This window comes from Centruroides vittatus, unplaced genomic scaffold, assembly GCF_030686945.1.
Source record: "Centruroides vittatus isolate TY-2023 unplaced genomic scaffold, ASM3068694v2 contig_221, whole genome shotgun sequence".
NCBI lineage: Eukaryota > Metazoa > Arthropoda > Arachnida > Scorpiones > Buthidae > Centruroides > Centruroides vittatus.
Genome location: NW_027121377.1, coordinates 581084 through 602776, shown reverse-complemented (window position 1 = coordinate 602776; position 21693 = coordinate 581084). Strand labels below are relative to the sequence as shown.

General features: G+C 33.5%; 1 protein-coding gene across 1 annotated transcript in view; it reads left to right on the top strand.

Moving 5' to 3' along the window:
* Positions 1 to 16634, top strand: part of RhoGAPp190 (Rho GTPase-activating protein 190) — a 144701-nt gene extending 128067 nt beyond the window's left edge. The window contains 4 exon segments of the mRNA XM_067265321.1: positions 6779 to 7133; positions 7986 to 8126; positions 12824 to 12929; positions 13064 to 16634. Coding sequence (XP_067121422.1) covers positions 6779 to 7133; positions 7986 to 8126; positions 12824 to 12929; positions 13064 to 13262 — 801 coding nt within the window. The 3' untranslated portion in view covers positions 13263 to 16634.
* The last annotated feature ends 5059 nt before the right edge of the window (positions 16635 to 21693 follow it).

The following is a 21693-nucleotide window of genomic DNA, read 5'->3' as shown; positions in this document are numbered from 1 at the left end:
TCGAATCCCTTCCGCTTGGAGAGCGGCCGATATGCAGCTGTGAATGATCTGAGATTGCGCAGCCAGAAAGTTTAAAAGCATTCTAAATTGTAAAGAGTTTTTCGAACGTATTTTTCAAAATAACGGTTTTTTTGGCAATCTTGAAGAGGGTTAGTAAAGCTAACCGAAAACGTTAGGTTAAAGAATTAATTTTACTGCAGAGTAAAGGTTGTTTGAAGTAGTTTGTCCTTATTGAGTGTGTTTCTGTTTGTGATTCACTTTTAAAATGCAATGAAGATAATCCATTTTTAAAGCAGTTAATAACAGGAGATGAAAAATAACGTTTATAACAATATTCAATGCTAGAGATCTTGGAGTAAGCCAGGTGATCCACCAGTGCCACAACCTAAAGCTGGTTGCATCCAGAAAAGTAATGATTTCAATTTGGTGGCATTGGAAAAGAGTTTTTTATGAGCTTTTACCCAACAACCAAACAATTAATTCAAATAAATATTGTCTCAAACTGCGTGAACTATAGACTGCAGTGCATCAAAAATGTCCAGAACTTGCAAATCAACAAGGAGTGGTATTCTGTCATGATAATGCAAGGCTGCACATGTCATTAAACATGTGCCAAAAACTTCTAGACTTAAACCAGGATATTTTGAGTCACCCTGCATATTCTCTGAATATTGCTCCCTCAGACTATCATAGTTTTTGTTCGTTGCAGAAGAATTTAAATGAGAAAATGATGCAGTTAATGACAATGCAAAGTCCAAGATTACTGTCTGATGAATAGACTTGCAAAGAAGGCACTGGATATTGACACATCAGCAGGTGTCCACCAGTGCACAGAATGAAGATATGGTTTAAATTGTCAGTATGTCAGTATCCTAACACTCAAATGGTCCTCGATCGAATAGATCGAGGACAATTTGCATTCCACATACAAATGACATATTTCTTAATACAAGTCCTGAGGTATTTGAAGAGGGTATCATTAAGGATGAGAACATGTGGAGGACATGGTCAATTTATACCACATAAACTTGCAATTAGTTGGAGCTCTAGACAATACCTGTCCGTAATTGGCCATCCTCCACACCACACGCTATGTGGAATCACCATAGCTGGCAAAACAGCCATGCCTGATGGATGAAAAACCGAAGTTCTTTGTGTGAGGCTGCATTTGTGAAAGTGCCCCATATCATCCATTGTGATGAAAAAGAGATGTGTGGTGGCATCAGTCTTCTTCTCACATGTGCAGTGGTTATGATTATGATTATGTAGTCTAATCTGATGTTTCAAGGTATTACTTGAAAGGGTGCTGTAGGTACATTCGCCCAGCTTCCTGCATGCCACTGCTCTGGCGAGCGTATCTGCCCTTTCCCCTTATCCAGATCAAGGAATAACTATTGTTAGAATTTATAATGTTTCAGTTTATTTTATTTGCGATGGAATTAGGGTTCCCACTGTTCATAAGGATTTGGATGGAGACTGCATGTGCCAACCTTATTGAAAATGTTGATCTTCTGAGAGCAACCTTCCACTGCATGGGGAAGAGACCATTTTATAGACACAGGTTGTAGATTGTCTGCAACAGGTCAGGATATTCACCCCATATCCCTTTTATTATATCCTGGAAAATCTCGTTTATTCCAGGAACCTAGTTGTGTGGGGAAGTTCCCTAATCACTGAATCATGTAAAAGGTGGCTTATCAACAGAGAGTCATTCATGTTAGAAGTGCAGTATTCCCTCCAAGAAGAAACTTTTACTTGTTTAATTGCTTCTTTGTATTTTCTCTGAAAGCTTAGGTATTACTACCTGTATGATTCCCTTCCAGTGGCGTGGCGTAGTGGGGCGGCACTTATAGGGGGGTGGCAAAATTTCACAATAAATAATATCATCTTGTAAAAATACCTAAATAAGGGGGCGGCGAAATTTTCCTCCGCTTCAGGCGGCTGACACCCACGCTATGCCACTGCTTCCTTCTATGGTCACTGCAGGTCTGGGCTGTACTATAGGTTATTATCAATGAAATTTCGGGACTTTGAGTATATATTTGAACTCGGGACCGAGATGAGTTCAACAGTACCCTACTTTTGGACCAGAGACAAAAAATAAGAAAGTTATCATATTTACAATTTCTTGCCTTTCACAATGCATTCTATGCCATTTTAGTTTTCCACTAGGTGGTGTTCGATTGTTTGTGCTCCCGATGGACCTCCCGGAGGGGGCCGCCGGCAGGCTGCCGAGTATTTAATGTCACTAGTTATTGGTTCACAGTAGTTCTTGAACAAAAGAAAAAAAAGGAAGTGGCGTTCGACTGTTCGTGCAATTGCTTGCCTTTCACAGTGCTTTTTTTAATGGTTTGCAGACTTTACTGCAAGATGGCGGTACTAGCAACTATGGTGTCGTCTGCATGATGGCATTAAAAAAGTATGAGAACTTAAAAAGTATGATAATTTTCTTATTTTTCTACTCCAGTCCAAAAGTAGGGTATCGTTGAACTCGTCTCGGTCTCCTTGGTTCAGATATATACTCAGTCCCAAGATTCCATAGGTGGTAATCTATATAATCCCCAGGTCTAATATTGTCTTCAACCAGTTATTTTGTGTATGCAGGGTTGTGATATTATTATTCCATCATGGGACATTTTGATGCTAGCATTCCTCAGGAATGGTGATGACATGGTCAGTTTATACCACATGAACTTGCAATTAGGTTGAGTTCTAGACAATACCTGTCCATAATTGGCCATCCTTCACACCACATGCATCAGTTATCCCTCTCCTATATGTGGAATCGCCACTCTTGCATGCTGAATTTATTATCTCAATTATGTGAGAGATGAATGAATTTGCTTGGTCTCTGAAGAAACCAGTGGTCATAGGAATATAGATGGAATGTAGTATGTCAAAGAAAACATCCCAGTTGGCCCTTTCTCCCCCTTTTTAATTCATTGTACCATATAACAATCAGACTTTCTGGTAAATGTACAGTGAATCACTTTATACCTTAATTTTTAGCCAGTTTTTATTTTTTACATCTATTAATTGTCAAATTTTTTCTATGTTTCAGCAAGTTTTATATATTCATTTTACAGGAATATCCTTTTATTATTTATTATCGGTATTTACTTATTTCATTATATTTATTTATTTATATATTTTTTAATTTATTTCAGTTTCACTGGCTTTACCCTATGTTTTTAACACTTAGTTATTTTAGTAGTCACCATTAGTTATATTTTAGGTAATTTTTTGTATTTTTTATGAGTTGTACACATGTAAAACAGAAATAATTATTAAATGTATTCTGTAATTTCTTATATAGTTTTACCATTATATTAATTATACTATAATAAGAACTAAAGAGAGAGTATTGGCCCAAAGTGCATTTCCTTTCATAAAAAAAATAGAAAATAAAATCTATTCTTTTCATCAAAAAGGGTGTTACTGTATGATAAATTCTCCATAGCAATTTTATGGTTAATTCCAAAAAACATGCAATCAAAAGAGAGAACAACAAGCAATCAAGTATTAAATTATTATATTGTCCCTATTAGAAACCCACTGGGTGTAAACATTTTTTGAAATTTGGCCTTCTACCGAGATCATGATTGGGATGCAATTTGAAAAAATTGTAGACATATAAATTCGTACTGTTGTCCATCTGCCCTTCCTTAACCTTTCCATGCTGGCGATCTACAGCAAATAATTGAATGGAATTCGTCATGCGGCGCATTTTTGCAGTTTTTGGATAATTTTTAAATCGCAATATTTCGCTTCAAAATCGCGCTATGTTTAATCTGTTTTTTGTGTTTGATTAAGAACATATTACAGTTTATGATTGTTTAATTTTTAGTTTAATAGAAATTTAAAATAATATTAAAATTTGAAGTTTACGAACAAAAGAAAAAAAAATTAATTTACAGAGAATCGCTAAACTTTGTACATTTGTTAGTTAGATACATCTGTCTTCTTTTAAATAAAAGAAACCGCAGCTCTCTAGCTAGAGCGGGGGAGAAGTTATTGCCATCATTTACACTATGTCTCTAATTACTTAGCAGGGAGAGGAGTCGATTGTTATCGTAAAGCAACATGTTAAAGTTTATCATCATATATTTCTGCTTAAAATAGTGAATATTTGACACTTTTTTATATTTTTTCAATGCTTTATACAACAATACACTAAAATAAGTGGTTAGTTAATTTTTCCCTGCAATTACGCAATATCCGGAAGTAATGAGTTTTTCGGTAAATTTTTCAGATAGAAGCTTTTGATAAGAAATCTTCTTGTCTAAATAAAGTCAAATAACATGAAAACTAGTAAAATTACGGCTCTAAAATGATGAATATAGCCATCTTTGTTTACATTCTGACTTTAATCGCGTGGATTGGTTCTTCGCGGGAAAATCCCGACCAAATGGTTTTAAAAAAATTCTCATTCGTTGAAGTTGATTCAGTCATAATATAAATTACCAATTATAGCGTAACAGGTGTAGAAACAAAATTTTTAAAGCCAATTAACTGCAAAAGATCTTCCATAGATTTACTATAGGGAGGTGGAGTTTCCTGGAAATATTTATTGCTAGATAGTTTTAAAAACATATTTACTAACTGAAATATTGTAGAATTAGCTAATTTAATGTCTAAGTACATTAAATTAGTTAATTAATGCTAAAAAAACGATTTAAAAAGCGGATTTATTGTGATTGTTTACAGTTTACTTGGAAGGTTGGAGACAAGACTTTTTGCAGCAAATTTTCCTTTCACAAGACTGTGATTAGTTAAAGTAATGTCAACAAAGACAGATGATACCCAATAAAACTGTAGAAGGAGTTTCCCTTTGATTGTTTTCAGTCAACTATGTAGTTAACTGGAAAGATTTGCTGTAGAATGGTAGGGGGTCCATTTTACCAAAATATTTATGGCCCAAGGGTGGTCACAAAACACTTTTTGGTTTAAACAAAGTTAATCGACCTACAGAAGAGCGAATAAAAGCTAAGATCGCTGGAAAATTGAATATAACGCGAAATAATAGAATTTTTGATTAATTACGCCTAAAGGCGTATGCCGCATCACGAATTAATGGCAAGTCACGTGACATACGCCTAAAGGCGTATAACCGCATGGAAAGGGTTAATCTTGAGAATAGGGTTAGATACATGAAATAACTGTTAAATGAGCTTAGGAGCAAAAGGCCTCAATTAACTTAATATGAATTTGTAAATCTTTCCGTCCGATGGAGAGATTGTTATTAACCAAATTGAAGACAAGTCTGCCCAAAAGGGACCACCGTTTATTTTGTGTTCCAGACTATATACATTCACATTCATGGCAACAGACCTTCCTTTATAGGCTACATGCCACCAGAAGTTAAAAAGTCCTTTAAAAAACACAAATATCCAATTAAAACTAAAAAGGAATCGGTGACACACAGAGTCATACTTTTCATCCATCCTATGGGGTGTTTCTACTTTATATCTACTGGAACAGGCACTGGAAAATGTAGATTTTTAAGCTGCCCCCAGCGACAATACATTTAAAGTTTCTTTTGTAAATCTTTCCGTCTGATGTAGAGATTATTATTAACCGAATGTGTATAGTCTGGAGTGCAAAATAAATGGCGGTCCTTTTTGGGCAGACTTGTCTTCAATTTGGTTAATTAATATGAATTTCCTACTCCATGTCCAGAAGCCATTGTTATTTTGATTCAACACATTTTCCCTAAGAGGAGTTAGATAGATGAGCCGCACAACTCCATTGCTAAGAAAAAAGTATGATGTACAGGAGCAAGCCACTATTAATTTGAGGTGGAGAGCATATATTTTAAATTAAATAAATTAAAAATATGATTAAAAATTGCAGCCTGGCATTGATTACTTATTAGTAATTTACTGTATTGTATTTATAATAAAATTGCATGTGAAATACTTTTTCTCTGTTATTTGTACTTTTAATCTCATACACAAGTGAAAGTGTAATACAAATCACAAATCATACACAATACAGATATGTGGCAACTCTGTTTCTATACAAATTTCATTAGTATGGTGTTTACTGTATATTAAAATAGTGATTACTCAATAAAAATATGGTACTATAATGGGGAGGATTTCTATTAGGGCAGTTTTATACTATCCAATTAGAAGTACTAAAGAAAAAGAACAATAGGAGTAGGCTTTTAATAGGGACAGTATGATATTCTGTATTATTTGAAGTGTTATCAAGTGTTGGGCATTAGTTTGATCAAGGTAAATTGATAAAGTTTTGCCTTGTTTGTTTGTAAAAAAATCTCATTAGTGTATCATTCTAACCTTTTATGTAATACAGGTATACATCGAGTTACGTTGTTCTCGACTATACGTCGTTTGTCAAAAAAGTGTATGGAAAAATAAAAATGAAGTTTAAGTCATAATATCACTAGAAAAGCATTAAATCACATAAAATCATATTAAAATATGTACATTTACAGTAAATGTTAATATAATCATCATAAATCCTAGAGAACGAAACATGAAAACATCTGTGTTTCTGTGTTGTCTTATTTAGCGGTCTTTAAGTGCTCATTATTGGCATTTTCCACTGTAGTTTTGACTTACGTCGTAACTACACAAGTAAATTCAACTTACGTCACTTCTCCTGGAACCAATTACCAACGTAAGGCGAGGTAAACCTGTATTGCATGTCATTTTTTCTTTTTTAAAACATTGGCCTATAAAACAATTTGTTTTTGCTGCTGTATAAATTACAAAAAATACGAGCCAATTTTAATTTTAAATGAATTTTGTAGATGGGAAGTATGTTAAGAACCAGAGGCGAAACGGAAAAGATTTCTAGGAAAAAAGAAGACAAGAAAAAATTGAGAGAGGACGAAAAACTAGAAAAACGCAGGCAGAAAGAAGAAGAACGGCAAAAGAGACTCACGGAAAAGAAGAAGAAGAAGGCAACTCAGTCCAAGAGTGGCAGCACTGCCCAGCCAGTTCAGGGTCTAGAAGATTTTGTACAGTCGGAAGACAAGGCCGTGCCTCTCTTCGTAGAAAAGTGCATCAAATTTATCGAGGAAGAAGGACTTGACTCCGAAGGTATCTACCGTGTTCCTGGAAACAGGGCTCATGTCGAACTTTTATTTCAAAAGTTTGAAGAAGGTAATTAGACAGATTTTCTTACTTTCTATTCTCAAAGAACTAATTAGTAATTAAATGCTCATTTTTATACATATCTTTACCTATTAATTTAAAGTTAAAATTTAATTGTAATTGTGCAGATTGATTTTGATGTGTCTGCCCAAATACAATGATCTTGAAAACTTGAATGAATAAGTCTATTAAGCAAAAATGTCTTAGTTATGCAGACCCTGCTTGTCTACATATATAATTTGATTTTCTAGAAGTCTCTAACAAAAAAACAACAAAAGAAGTAATGCATCCAGACATGCATACTGATTGCATTAAATTAAACACAGAAAATGCATTCTTTTGGAATTTGATCTTTCTTGTGCCTTGATTCATTTTATTCTAAGGACCTGTTCCTAAATACTCCACAACTACTACTATTTCTGTCACTAGTGGAAAATTTATGATGCCATATTGCTATTATCAAACAGACTTTCCTTTCCACTTTTTAATCAGTAAAAGATACACAATGGATGTGTGTCAAGACGGCAGTTAATGTTGTGGAAAACTTGTAATATGTTCTGCAAAAACCATCTTTATCTGAAACTTCAAAACCCTTTCCAATGTTCCTACCACCTTCTTAAAGCATGGAAATTGTGGAGCATTATCAGACACACATTAAAATACCAGAACTGCAAGTATTTCAGATTAACTTTGGATAGCAAGATCTGGAATGGAGTATTAACCATTTCATTGTCAAGTGGGATTGGTTGGAAGAGTTTTTAGAAATTTTAAATAAGCAAAATAATTTTTTTAATTTAATTAATGTAATTAATTAATTGCAACATCTAATAAAATTTCTCTGTAAATAATTTTTCTTTCTAGATCCTCAGATTTCTATTAGAGATTTAGACATTCCGGTCAATGCTGTCGCAACGGCACTAAAGGACTTCTGTAAACGGCTTCCACCCTTAATTCCATCCCAACTAATGGATGAACTAACGGATATATCAGGTATTTCATACCGTAAGTACAACTCTTTATTATCTCTCAACTTTTATGACTTTCTTACTTTAATCTAAAATTATATGATGTGTTTAGTTTTTAAACAAAATAAGAAAAGTGACTGACAATATACAGATTATAACCCTTCATGACACCTTACAGTTCCTGACTGCATTCAAAACAAAAAAGAACAGATATCCAAAATAGAGTAGTAAACCAGATCCTACTAACCAACAAGAAGCGAGGAAAAGTAGCAATTGCAGGCAATAACACACCTGTATAGAAAAACATGCTTCTATTCACTGCACCCATTTTGAATGTAACTTTAACCCTTTCCCGGCCAGGGTACCGATCTATCGTTACCCTAATTGTTTCGCAAAACGGCCAGGGTACCGATTCATCGTTACCCTGTTAAAAATCGATTTTTATAAAATTTATCGACAACAGATGTCAGCACTTGATGGTATCGTCTTGTTTATCGTCTGTTTTACATATTTTTGTCCAGGTGGTGTTTTGTCGATGTAAAAAATTTTAATTATCGATGTTTTTTCCTTAATTTTTCATATTCTGATAATTTTTTATTTCATTTTTAGCATATTCATGCAATAATATTACTATAATAAGTTCATTAATGCTATAATAAGTTTATTCAGCTATAATATGTTAATGCATCATAAATATTCAAGTTATGACCTTCAGTTCCGATATTTTATATATTTTTTTAATTTTTAATTATTAATTATTTTTTAAATCTAAAATATCAGCAAATGTTACATCTATTGCTACTGGTAATCATATGTTTATTACGAAAATAAATAATCTTGTTTGATATAAAATGAATAAAGTATATTAGTTTATTATATTAGTTGAAAGCAGAATAAAATTCAGATTTCAAACAAATGTTTGATATATTGTGCGATTATTTCACAACGAATAAACGTACATGAATAAATGTTATATCAAATTGTACAGAACAATATTGTAAGTCGTATTGGCTCAGTGACAATAAGAATGAAGTAACCAGACAATGTTAATTTTGACAAATAGTAACAAATTTTCAAGTCTGAATGTCAGTTATCATATATATATATTTTTTTTCTCATAAATTTTTCAAACAAACTTTATCGAAATATGTCGTATTTAAAACTAACTATATTGATAAATATATGTGATTTTTTTCATATGAATAAAATAATAATTTAATTTTTAGTAAATTTTTAAAATAATATTGCCTGATTCACCTATTTTGACCTTGGCCGTTTTACACAATAAGGGGGCGTGGCAAACGGCAGGCTAAGGGTTAAATGTTTTGGGTGCAACAAAATAATTTCTAAAATAACAACATAACAGAACTGTATCATTGATACAAAGCATGTTCTGCTTCTTTGTAGTATCTACTCCTACATAGTATAGTAGTAGTGTGTAGTATATGTAGTATCAACACCTACATATCAGTGGCGTGCCGTGACATTTGATGATAGGGAAGCTGTGTTTCTGTAAGAAGCCGACTTACAGGAGCAATCAATTAATTGCGCGTCAGGGCCCGTTTGTATTCGTTTGTTCGATAAGCCAGTAAAAACCGTATACTTCTTTAAATGTATTTTTAATAGATTATCTGACGTACTTAATAAATAAGAAAGTTCAATATAATTACCTCCGTTGTTAGATTCAATAAATTCCCTACACCCTCTAAATATCAATTCTTGCTTTGAGAAAAAACATATAACATCTATTAATTTAGATATATCTATTAATTGTAATTATCTTGTTATAATTTTCAATATTTATTTTATATCGTCTACCAATGTTAAATTCTATTCCTTTTTGATTTCCAAATTGCTTCAATTTTACGAAAGAATCGCCATTCGTCATAAATTTTATCATCGAAATGTCGAAATTTTTTTGTTGACGTATTTATATTTAATTTAGGCATTGGTCTTTCTCTTTTAATAATGTTTTTTTTTCATTACATGGTCTTGAGCCATAACTTTTTAAAATAAATTTTTGAATCACTAGCCACGATATAAGGGCTAAAATTAAAATAAAAAAAAACTTACCTTGGTAAAACAAAATGTGTGATGAATATACATACCTAGTACAAAAAATAATTTTAAAGAAACTTATAATTAAATATAACTTTGTGAAGAAACGTACATAAAAATAACAAAATATTCTTTACTTTTTAAATCTTAAAACAATCCACTTAGAGAAATAGCTCCCTACGAGTGGCTAATGAATGGAATCAGAGATGGTCCAGGTAGGTGTGTGCGTGCCAAATTTTGAGGGTGCCGATACCGGTCAATGTCAAATGCCTCTTTTGTCGCATTACTAGTATATATCAAAGGACGCGACAGGGTTGTTGTAGATTTTAAATGTTTCTCACCATAGCTGTAAAAATCTAAATATGTTAGACTTAACAGATTGTCCGTCGTTCGTTTTCTAACTAATTCGTTTTAGGACTGAGTGTTCACGGAAATTTCCAAAATTTACAACTTTTCGGTCACTCTCATTGAACTGGAAAAATTTCTGTCTTTATTACATCTAATATCATGAAGAGATCAGACCCCACTGTACTCGGCAAGAGATTGGTTTGGTTAAGCTTCTGTTTAAGTAAAATTTCGGCTCTTTCATCAGGGTTTTATTTATGTTTCTATTTCCCTAATCGCTTAATTATTTAACTACTTCTTAAGTAGAAATAAGTTGAAACCGGTTACTTTGTACTTGAATATCTGTAGTCTTGGGAAAGAAGTGGAAAGAAATTTTTATGACAACCGATACATAAATCGTAAATTTAAGGAAAATAAAGTCTAGAGCTTTTTTTGTACCATTGTACGTCTCATTACCATTCATTAAATTTGGTTGTAAATGATGCTGCCAAAGTAACAGTTAATTTTTTAACACTACTAGAATTGTACACCCTTTTTCTGCATCCCCTTACAGATGGGACATACTAAATCGTAATATCACCGGTTTAACATTAAAATCCATAAGTAATATAAGATGGGAGAGCAGAATAAACGCAGAATAAATATATCAAATATTTTAATGGATTTTTTAAAACTCCTGTCAACTACACAGAACTATCATAAAAACATGCCAGTAAACTCCTATCGGTTGGGTTAAGTTATAAATCTAGTCTAGGGTGGGCAACCTTTTTTATAACATGGGCCAGAATAAATTTTACGTTTTTTCCGTGGGCTGTAGTAGTCAATTGACACTGTCTTGTGACTTGTAATTTTTTTAGTCTGCAAATATGAAATAAATAAATAAAAAGTTAATTACTACATTTATTTCTCTTATCGTTTTCGAAAATTACAAAGAATTGGAAAAATAACTATTAATTTGTTATTTTTCCAATTTAATAATCTATTAAAGATCTCACGGGCCGGATAGAAACTTTTCGCGAGCTGTAGCTGGCTCGCAGGCTGGGGTTGCCCACCGTTGCTCTAGTCTACTCATGATTCACATAATCGGGCGAGGGCAGCCAAATATCTAGCAGGCAGGCGGCTAACAGCCCAGAACTGGTCCGGGATATAAAATTAGAAGCTTTATGCGTGTGTTGCTTCTTCCAGCTAAACTAGGTGAGATTGGTGCTCTGTAAACCGCATGTGCCAATGCCTATATAATCTGGCTGATTGGAAACTGACCCGGTTTTGACACTCCTTCCACCACTGAATTATTCGAATATACAATAGCAATCTTATCGTTTTTTTCACATGTAGTATAGAAATTTGTAAAAGATACATAAGCAGTTATAATAAAATATTAATTTTAATTAATGTAAAGTATGTTAAAATATGAAAATTTATATTTTATAAAATACAAGGGAAGGTCATTGAAAGGTGGAATCGGTGCTTCCATCGCTTCCAATGACAGCACGCTACTGCTACATATACTACACAGAAACATCCGGAACTTTTACTTTTTCAAATCACTGGAAGTCTGTGTTTCTGGCTTTGCATATTAGCACAGCAAAGAACTGACTGTAATATATTTCTTCAATGATGTAAGCACTTTCATGTTTAGATAAGTATGATTGAACATTGCTCAAAAATAAAATGCTGTTTCGTCAGCATTGTAGCTATTCCTCATTGAATATTCACAATAATTTTTGGCTATTCTATCTCTATCTGCAATTTGGCTGACACAGAATCATGACTTTTCTTTCCGCTGTGAGACTATTGATACACAATGTTCTCCACTGGTCAAACCACATATTGGTTCCAATAAAAATTTTCCCATATTTTTAGGTAATTCTACTTTACAAAACTTTGGTGGTCCATTAACAGATGCATTATTTTCACAATCGTTACTATACCAAAGTTTCAAAGCTAACTATGTTTTCTAGTACCATTTCTCTTGAGAAGTCTGTTTTTATTTTTCCCTCACTATCAAAATCTTGCAAAGAATTGTTTACAAAATTTTTAGCTATGCAGCAGCAGAAGCATTGCATTGACTCGTTTTTGGCAAACTTATCTTTGAGGGACAAATCTTTGCATTTCTTATTTGATCTGTCTGCTTTGGGACATGTTGATTCCAGTAATATCAGATGCCTGATAAAAAATATTAGTGATTACAATAAGTAATATCTACTGTAGATTATGTTCAATTTTTTTAATTCAGTTTTCAGGATTGCTTTATGTTCTTTTATTAAGTATTACTTTCAAGTTTTATGACAGTCATTTGATAAGAATTTCACACGGTTTTATATATTTCAGGCATACAAGATAGGAGCTGTCGATTATTTGCTTTGAGGGATCTTCTGAAGAAGCTTCCATCTGTAAATTTTGAGATTATAAAGTTCATTTTCCAGCATTTTGTAAAGTGAGTAATTTATCTATTAGTTTTTTTAATTATTTTTTATGCATAAGCTTTGCTAGTGTGAGTCTGTTGGCTCTCCTGCCATACTTATTTAATGCAAGCCTTAGAGATTACATGAAAGAAATTTCATATTTTAGAGTGGCAGAAAATTGTCGGTTAAACAGCATGGACAGCAAGAATCTAGCCATCTGCTGGTGGCCCACACTGCTTCCTCTGGAATTCACTGATATGGACGTTTTTGAGAGGATGCGACCACACCTGGAAGATTCCATACAGACGATGATCGACCAGTTCCGTTTCCTGTTCTGCGGGGAAGAAGAAGTTGTAATGGTCTGAAGAGATGAAGCCACGATTCACTCATCGGTCAATTTTTCTGAGAATCGGGGGATCGGATAAGCCGCACGAAGGCATCCCTCTACTCGAGTCATCAGGCGATTGGAAACAGGCCGTTCTTATTTCGGACAGGCAGTAAACGGTACTCCAGTCTCCGGGTTTTCGGCAAAGTGTGTGGCATGATGATAGGTGGTGCAAGAAATGTTTGTAGGAAAAAAAAATCTATGTTATTTTACAGTTTTCTCTGTGAACAGTAGAATGCACTTTAAAAAAACATGTGTCGTAGAATGTATAGACTCAAAGTCCAACAGCCATGTGAATGAAACTACAATTCCCAATTTAAATTCTGATATATATATATATATATACATATATATAAGTTAATTAATCTGGGAATACCGATTTTGTTTATTTGTTTTTTTTCATTTGTTGCACTGTTAGGAGAGCATGTAGGTAGAAGTGGAGATGTTAGGCATTATATAGGAAAAAAAAATCTAGCCATAAAGAACCAAAGGATTCTCACTGTCTGTCAACATGCTCATCTCAGGTAAACTAGTTGTAATTTGCTGTATTTGTACCACACAAAAAAAGATCTGACTGAATAATCAAAGAAGAATGTTACGGGCAGGTTACGCCCCACGGAATCATCTCGCAAAAAAAAATTCGCAGGACGTTATTTTCCAACGCGAGTATTTACTTTCGACGCACCTAAGGTGTCGGCGGCATTTACACCCCTCAAAATTTCTCAAAAACAAAAATAAATAAATCACAGGTGACTACAGTGTAACCACGTAACAAAAAAAATTTCTCACTTGGCATAACTATTCATTCCTCACATCTTTGTACGTTGTGTATTGTCATTTCCTGTATCCAGGTTTTGCAGCACAGCACGGTATCGTTAAAGTGGTCAATGTTGCCTTTTTAGTGAAAAATTTTCATTGATGTATGCAGATATATATATATACATATATAAATATAAGTATATATGTATGTATATATATCATATCAGCTTCTGTGAAGGAAAAAAAAAACAAAAAATTTAATTAATTGCTTTCTGTAAATTTCAGTGACTTGTGATATGTAAATTTTAGTTTTTGTACAGAAATAATAATTAATAACACAGGAATATAGGCATTTCTTTTTCAAAAAAATAAAAAAGTGGGCCCGAAAAGTTGATGATGATGGCGATTTTCGAGAGAAAACGTGTACTTAAAAGGAAAAACACAAAAAAAAGCATGTACAGGTTTTTTAGAAAGGGTGCTGCGAAGAATAGAGTGCATTCATCAAAATGTTTGTACAGAATATTAATGAATTGTTCGGTTTTTTTAATTTTTTAATTATTATTAATTTCTTTGCACATACTGCAGTCGAGTTTTGCGGTCGTAGTCTTGTGTCGTCATAAAATCCCCCAAAAAAGACAAAAAAAAAATAAGGTATAGAAAAAAACGTTGGACGACTCGAGCCTAACTACATTGGCTACTGCTACACTATTTGTCAGATCGAGGTTTGAAAATTTAAAAAAAAAAATACGGTTTTTTCCTATCTAGTAATAATAATAATTGAGGAAAAAATTATATGTATATTATTATTATTATTATTTAACAAATTATATATATTTACCTTGTATAATACGCAGCATGTATGTGATCTAGTCATAATTATTGCTTTCTTTCCACATCAGTTGAGAGAGAGAGAGAGAGAGGAAAAAAAAGGAGTTTTGCATGAGAGTTTTTACATTTTTTTAGTACCTTTTTCTAAAGTGTGTCCATAATATCGAGGAAGAAAATAAATAAATAAACATTTTCTGCACCTTTGTGGATGGTTAAAAAAAATGATAATAAAAATAATGCATGAGAGAATTTGTTTCTAGTATTAAATATAGTTAGTTGCCCAGATTTCTTATTATGTTAAAGCATTGGTCAAATCGAAAATATATCGACTGGTACGTGCCAAAAAAAAATAGAGTCAGGCATTTTCCAGTTCTAGAATTCCCAGTTCCGGAATAATCGTCATCTCAGGTTCAATTCTAGATTGTGATATATGTTAGAAGAGAATTCGTGTTGTTCGAATGGAATCTTTGAGCTTTATTTTCTGTCATTTTTCTATTCTGTAATTATGAGTTCAAATCTGGGAATAGATTCCATCCTGACTAGATCCTTTCTTTGAAAAATAAAAACAAGCAAAAGAGAAAAAGAGGAAAAAATATTAAAAAAAGAAATCCATTCTTACTTCTTGTTAATCCTTGAAGTACAATGTAAGTTGGTTTATTAAGAAAAGAATAAAAAAAAATTAAAAAATATATATATAAATAAATAAATAAATGAGAAACAAATTATATATATATATATATATTATATAAATATATATAACTATCTCGAATGAATTGTGTATTTGTAAGATTTAGTGGTTCGTTCTCAATAATTAGAATCATGTTATTTGCATCATCAGACGATTTAGTTAGCGGAATATTTGGTGTACGTTGCTGTTTATGAGAAATTAACCCCCCAAAGCAAGCAAAAAATAATGTGAAACATGTCATTTTTCCTGTCCAAGTTTCAAAAGACGAAGCGAAAAAAAAAAACACGAGCGAACTCTTTTCTGTGTTTATGATTTCTGTGATGTTTCCAGGCGAAAGATTAATTATTATGTTAATTTTTTACATAAAATATTTGCTGTGTTGTAACAGCAGCACCTTCGACAATTTTTTAAGTGATAGAAACGAGAAGAGGATTTTTTTAATGCCGTCAGCAGAAAGAAAACAAAAAAAAAAAGACAAGAGTAAACCGACAATCGAGGATATAAAATATATATATATATATATATAAATATATATATATATGTATGTATTCAATTCACGTCCGCCAATACTTTGTCTACTAGATTTGATAAGAATATTTTTTAGATTATGTTTAAGATATTATATATATTTTGTGATATTTGTCATTAAGTTAGGATCTGAAGATTTCTTTCTATCAGAAGACATATCAGTTTTGTCCACGAACCGCGAGACTACTCACAAAAAATCAATTGTGTGAATTATAATATAATAAAGCGTGACGACTATCGGAACTGCAACATCACCCCCCTTCATTGTAATCAGATATTTTGGCCTGTCTGACAAAATTTGTACCATTTTTCTACATTGGTGTTCGAGTGTTTCGTTCGATACCACACACGCATATCTTCGGAGTATTGTAACGCAAATCGATTTTTTTCCTTTAGAGAAATGAAGAAGAAAAAAAATAATAAGAGTCTAAACTTCAGAATCCTGTCTTATTATTGTCTCATGTTAAAATTTTGTTATATATAAAAAAAGCATGAAACAGATGGATTGTCATATTTTGAAGTGTCTTAATTAAACTTGTTCTTAATAAACATCCTGTGTTACCTGATGATAACGCGCACCCTTTCTCCATACACTACACTTTAACATAACTCTCATGCATTACTCTAGGTTACTATTAGACGAGGGGGTGAAGCTTGTAGTGGAGCTATATGTGTGTGTATATACTCCTAATTAACACATAAACACGTAAATTGTTACGTTTTATTAATATGGAACAATTAAAAATGTCACGTTAAGGTTGCTCGTCCGGACCGATATTCGACGAGGAATACAATATAAAAGTTGTGATTTCTGTGACGCTCGCTAGTCGTATTTATGTCGCTTAATCGATCGTAAAATAGGTAATTGTAACTAAAGCAAAGCGCACAACAGTGTTTTGATACTTAATCTATATAAACGGTGCGAATATACACTTATATATATTGACTAGTGTCGATGTACTGAGTAAAAGTGTTTTTGTGTGTATAAATTAATCGAAAACACCGCTTTAATTGAAAAGGGTGCTTAAATATTGTTACGATAAAAATAGAGAAGTTGCAAAAATCATTACTTTGATGAATATGCGGTATATTTCTAGCTCATGTCGTGGACAGTTTTGTTACTCTGGTACCACTTATAGATTCCTGCAACAGTAGTAATATATCATTTTTCTCGGCCGTAATTCTGAGAAGCTACAAACGCGAATTATTCGTTCATCGTAATTACTATTAATGAAGAGCGTGCACATTCCGGTTACTGGATTCATTGTTAACGCTCGTTACGTCTTCATTAATAAAGTTAATGATAATTCTGGACAGTCGATCTCTATCTGCGGGATATTAATGGAAAAAAATTCTCAGAATCGTAACAATTGCTCGTTTCGTTTGGATGACCTCGGACGAATACAGATTTCGTCACTCCCATTATTTATCTACAGTAAAATCAATAGTGACATTCAAAAGCCAACGGGAAAGTTTAAGTCTCTGACAAAGAGTGGTAAATGTTTCCCAGTTTTAAAGTCTAGCGAGAATATTCAAAAGTAAACCGCGCGGAATATCCCTCTCGGTATGCAAATGAGCTAGTTATTCAAACGATTCGTAAGCTAATTAAGTTGCGTGAAAACCGTGTGACGTTAAAGTCGGGTTACGTTACGCGTGTTTATTACATTAAACGAGAATTAGAACATAATCCTAATCAATACAACATTAGTGGATGGTAATTTTCAGAAACTATAATTATCGAATTGCATGTCATTTCCATGAAAAAAGGCAAGACCAGATGATGATAGTTTTATCGTCTGTTGGGACTTGAACCCAAATCTCTTGGTAAATATGCTTAATATTCTCAATATAAATTAGTTATGCCACGAATAGTGATTTTACCGAATATTCGGCTACGCTCTCGGCCGAAGCGCCGAATGTTCGGCAAAATATGTGTACATTTCGCGGGTGACAGGTTACGACCTGTCTCATTGCAGTGGATGCGGTAGCGATGCCGCGAGCGCATTTGTTTTATTTGCGAGTAGATCGTGTCACGACACGCATTATGTTCATTGTTACATCAAATTGTGTTACTAATAGTCCTTATGACTATTAGTAACACAATTTGAGCTTGAAACACGGTTCAGTTTTGATGAGAATGACACTGGTTACCACTTTTCTTGACCAGCGTTTCAAAACCAGTTTCCTGGGATTAGTTCGAACGCAAAGAGCAAAACAAAAAGTTCTTTTAGAAGCTCTGAAAATTAGTTGTGATTAGTCTACTAGTACCGATGATGATTCTTCTCCACTTCGTAAGAAAAGAAATATCAATGAAAATGATAAAACCATTGAAATACACGACAGTTTCTGGAACTGTTTTGAGGAAGTCGCTACAGAAAATATGCAAAATGATGATGTGGAGAAAAAAGTGCTATTGCAAATGAGATTGATTTTTATATGAAAACTGTTCGCCTAAATCGGATGGCAGACCTTTACAAGTGGTGGTCAGCAAACGCAAAACAGTATCCAAGCCTGGAGGCCGGATGGCCGAGCAGTCTAGGTGGCAGCCTACCGCTTTGGAGGACCCGGGTTCGAATCCCGACGGGTCGAAAAATCCCCAGGAATTTTTCGGGGGGTGGTCCCTCACCACCCGGTAGCCCCATTGTGGGCCTGGCCGAACCCATAATGGCTTGCAAAAAGAGGCCCTCTTAGTGCCCAAAGGGCGGAAAGAGTTTTAAAAAAAAAAAGTGAGAGGCTACTTTCAGAAACGGGTATAGTTTATAAGGAAAAGCGCAATCGTTTGCTATCAACAAATGCTGAAAAAATTGTTTTCATTCATCACAACTTACCACTGATAGATTTTAAGTATTAAATGTATTAATTTGCAATTAAAATAAATACATTTTTGAGTAAATGTGCGTTTTTTCCATGATTCGGTATTCGGCCGAATAGTACGCAACATTCGGCTGAATACCGAATATTAAAAATAGTAGCCGAATATTCGTGGCATCACTAATATAAATGTTGCGGATTTAAAAATATCCGTTATAAATGCTTGCTACAGTCTAATTGAACATTTGCTAATACAGTGGGTGATCGGTTAACGAACATAATCCGTTCCAAGACTTTGTTCGCTATCCGAATTGTTCGTTAACCAATTATCGATTTACCATAGGAGACCCCAAAAGATAAAAGAATTATACCATCTTACTACGTTTATTTATTTATATATAATAGTAAAAATACATATATACACAGTTTTGCATTTTTATTAGTCATGTTTTTTCCGTTTGTCGGGGTTAAAAAATCTGTTCAGTGTCGATTGCTTTTCCGTCTTCAGGATTTTTCAGAATTAATTAATAGCATTGTAATTGTAGAAAACCCTGAGCCTATTAACCTCAACCTGGTTTGGATGCCATTCTAAGACGTTTTCCTGACATCTTCCCACTTCTTTAAAAGATGTTTAATAGCAGATATCGGTTTTAATCCTTTTTTTTCAGGAGAAAACATATCTCGCCGATTTTCTTGGTGTTCTTCATTCAAGAGTTCTTCGTGTTCTTCTGTCGTCAGATCAGTTTCGGGTTTCATTATGACCTCTTTAATGTCTTTTATTTCTCAGATGTGATTTTTGTTACTCCTTTAGCTACTTGAATCATCTTGATTATACTGTATCTTTCTTAGATAAGATTGAACTGCGGCCCACTGTAAACCTGTTCGAGCCATACTGCCCAGCAACATCAGACATCTGCGCACACTATACCTTTGCTATTATACTTTCACCTTTCAGAAATAAAAAACCCACGCAATACTTAACGAGTGCTCGCCCGACATTCTCGCGAATACTATAAAAGAATTGTTTCTATCAGAAAAAAAAGGCTGGAATTACAAAGGGGAGCTTCAAAGTTCGGAGGAATACTATCCGACCTGGTTGAGTGTCGATGTCAACGTCTCCAGCGCTCCGAAAAGTTTCGAATTGTTGCCGGAAGACAAGGGAAGACCAATCGGTATTCATTATTTTACGTCGCTTCTTCTTGTGTTTGTTCTGTGAGGTGTTCGTTAACCGATCACCCACTGTATGTCTTACGAGTCAGTGTTTTTTCGCCGGGCAAGTTACGCAACTTTTCGCTGATTTTTGTTTTAACCAATGAAATTTCGTTTCGGAACTCAATGTTCGAAGAATAGTTAACGATTTAACTTAAATACCATTTCAAGGAAAATTAAACGCCATTTTTCGGCGGATAATTGCATAGTGCGTTAAATAATCTATAACGTGTCAAAGAAATTACACAAGTCGTTATTCTTTAGATGATCTCAGAAATTCGAGCATTTGCTGATCAGTATGTAAAACTATTTTGGACGCCATATTGGATTCTTCAGTATGCTATTTTAACTCAATAAAATTAATTGCATAAAGTGGTAGAGTTAAAATAGCATACTTAAGAATGTAAATTATGTTACAAATGCACGATGTTTTATATAATTTATTGAAAAAACTAAATACACTTACCGAAATTCAGCATGCAAGCAATAATAATCTCGTCTGCTTCTCCAATTATTTCGACGCCATATTGGATTTATCACTGCGTTGAAACTTCTTAAATAATTGCATACTCCGTATGCACGTAAGGTAAGCGTTCAGTTTTATAGAATTGTCAATATTTGAAGTATGACTTACCAATGTGCGAGAATTTAATTAATTATTAGTTTATCGTCTGCTTTTTCGCGCCTACGACGCCATCTTGAATTTGTCGTGACAATTTGTTAATTTTTTTTCTAGAACAATCGCTTTACCGGGCGTTTATAAACCAATTTTAATTTGCTCGCTTCTTTAGAAGTCGAAATATTTGATAAAATGTCCATAATAAACATTAAAATGCCTTTAATGAAACTTTTCGCCGTGTTGTTTGCTTCTCTTATTACGACGCCATCTTGGATTCGTTATACATTGGCTTTCAATTCTTTACTTACATCGGTGTGGCGTTTTCTGATCGTCTGCTTTCGAAGTCGAGCGCTATCTTCCATATTTAACAAAAAATAAATTTTGTATTTATAAAGTGATTATTAATTGCGATCGGAATTTGGGGAAATATATTTATCGTGGAATAAAATATTTATAAAATAATTTCTTTATTATAATTCGAAGTTTGAGAATCGTCGATGCCCTTCGTAGGTAAGATAACGTATTAAAATGGCGGTAATTCAAGCCAAATTGTTCTTATAAATTAAGTGATAATTATAGCTGAATGAATTACATCTTAACGTGGAGCCAGAGTTATTTGTATACAATTAGATTGTGTTTACCCAAACGTGACGTTTCTCATTGGTGGTTACAAAAATCTTCAACCAATAAGAACATTGGAGACGAGAAAACCATTTTATAAAGCGTGTCCTCATTGGCCGAATTGGATTCAAATTACGAGAGTGCGTTCAAGCCAAGCTAGCTATTCATTCTACAAATATATGGCCTCATTTTTCACCATTTTAACCAGTTTAATCCAAAATAAAGCTTGCATATGTACGCGCGAGGGAAAAAGTCACTAACTGTGCTTAAAAATAACAATTATAAACCGGAATCGAACCCGGAATCATCTTGTAAACGGGTTATTCTGATTAGGACGATGAAAAATAA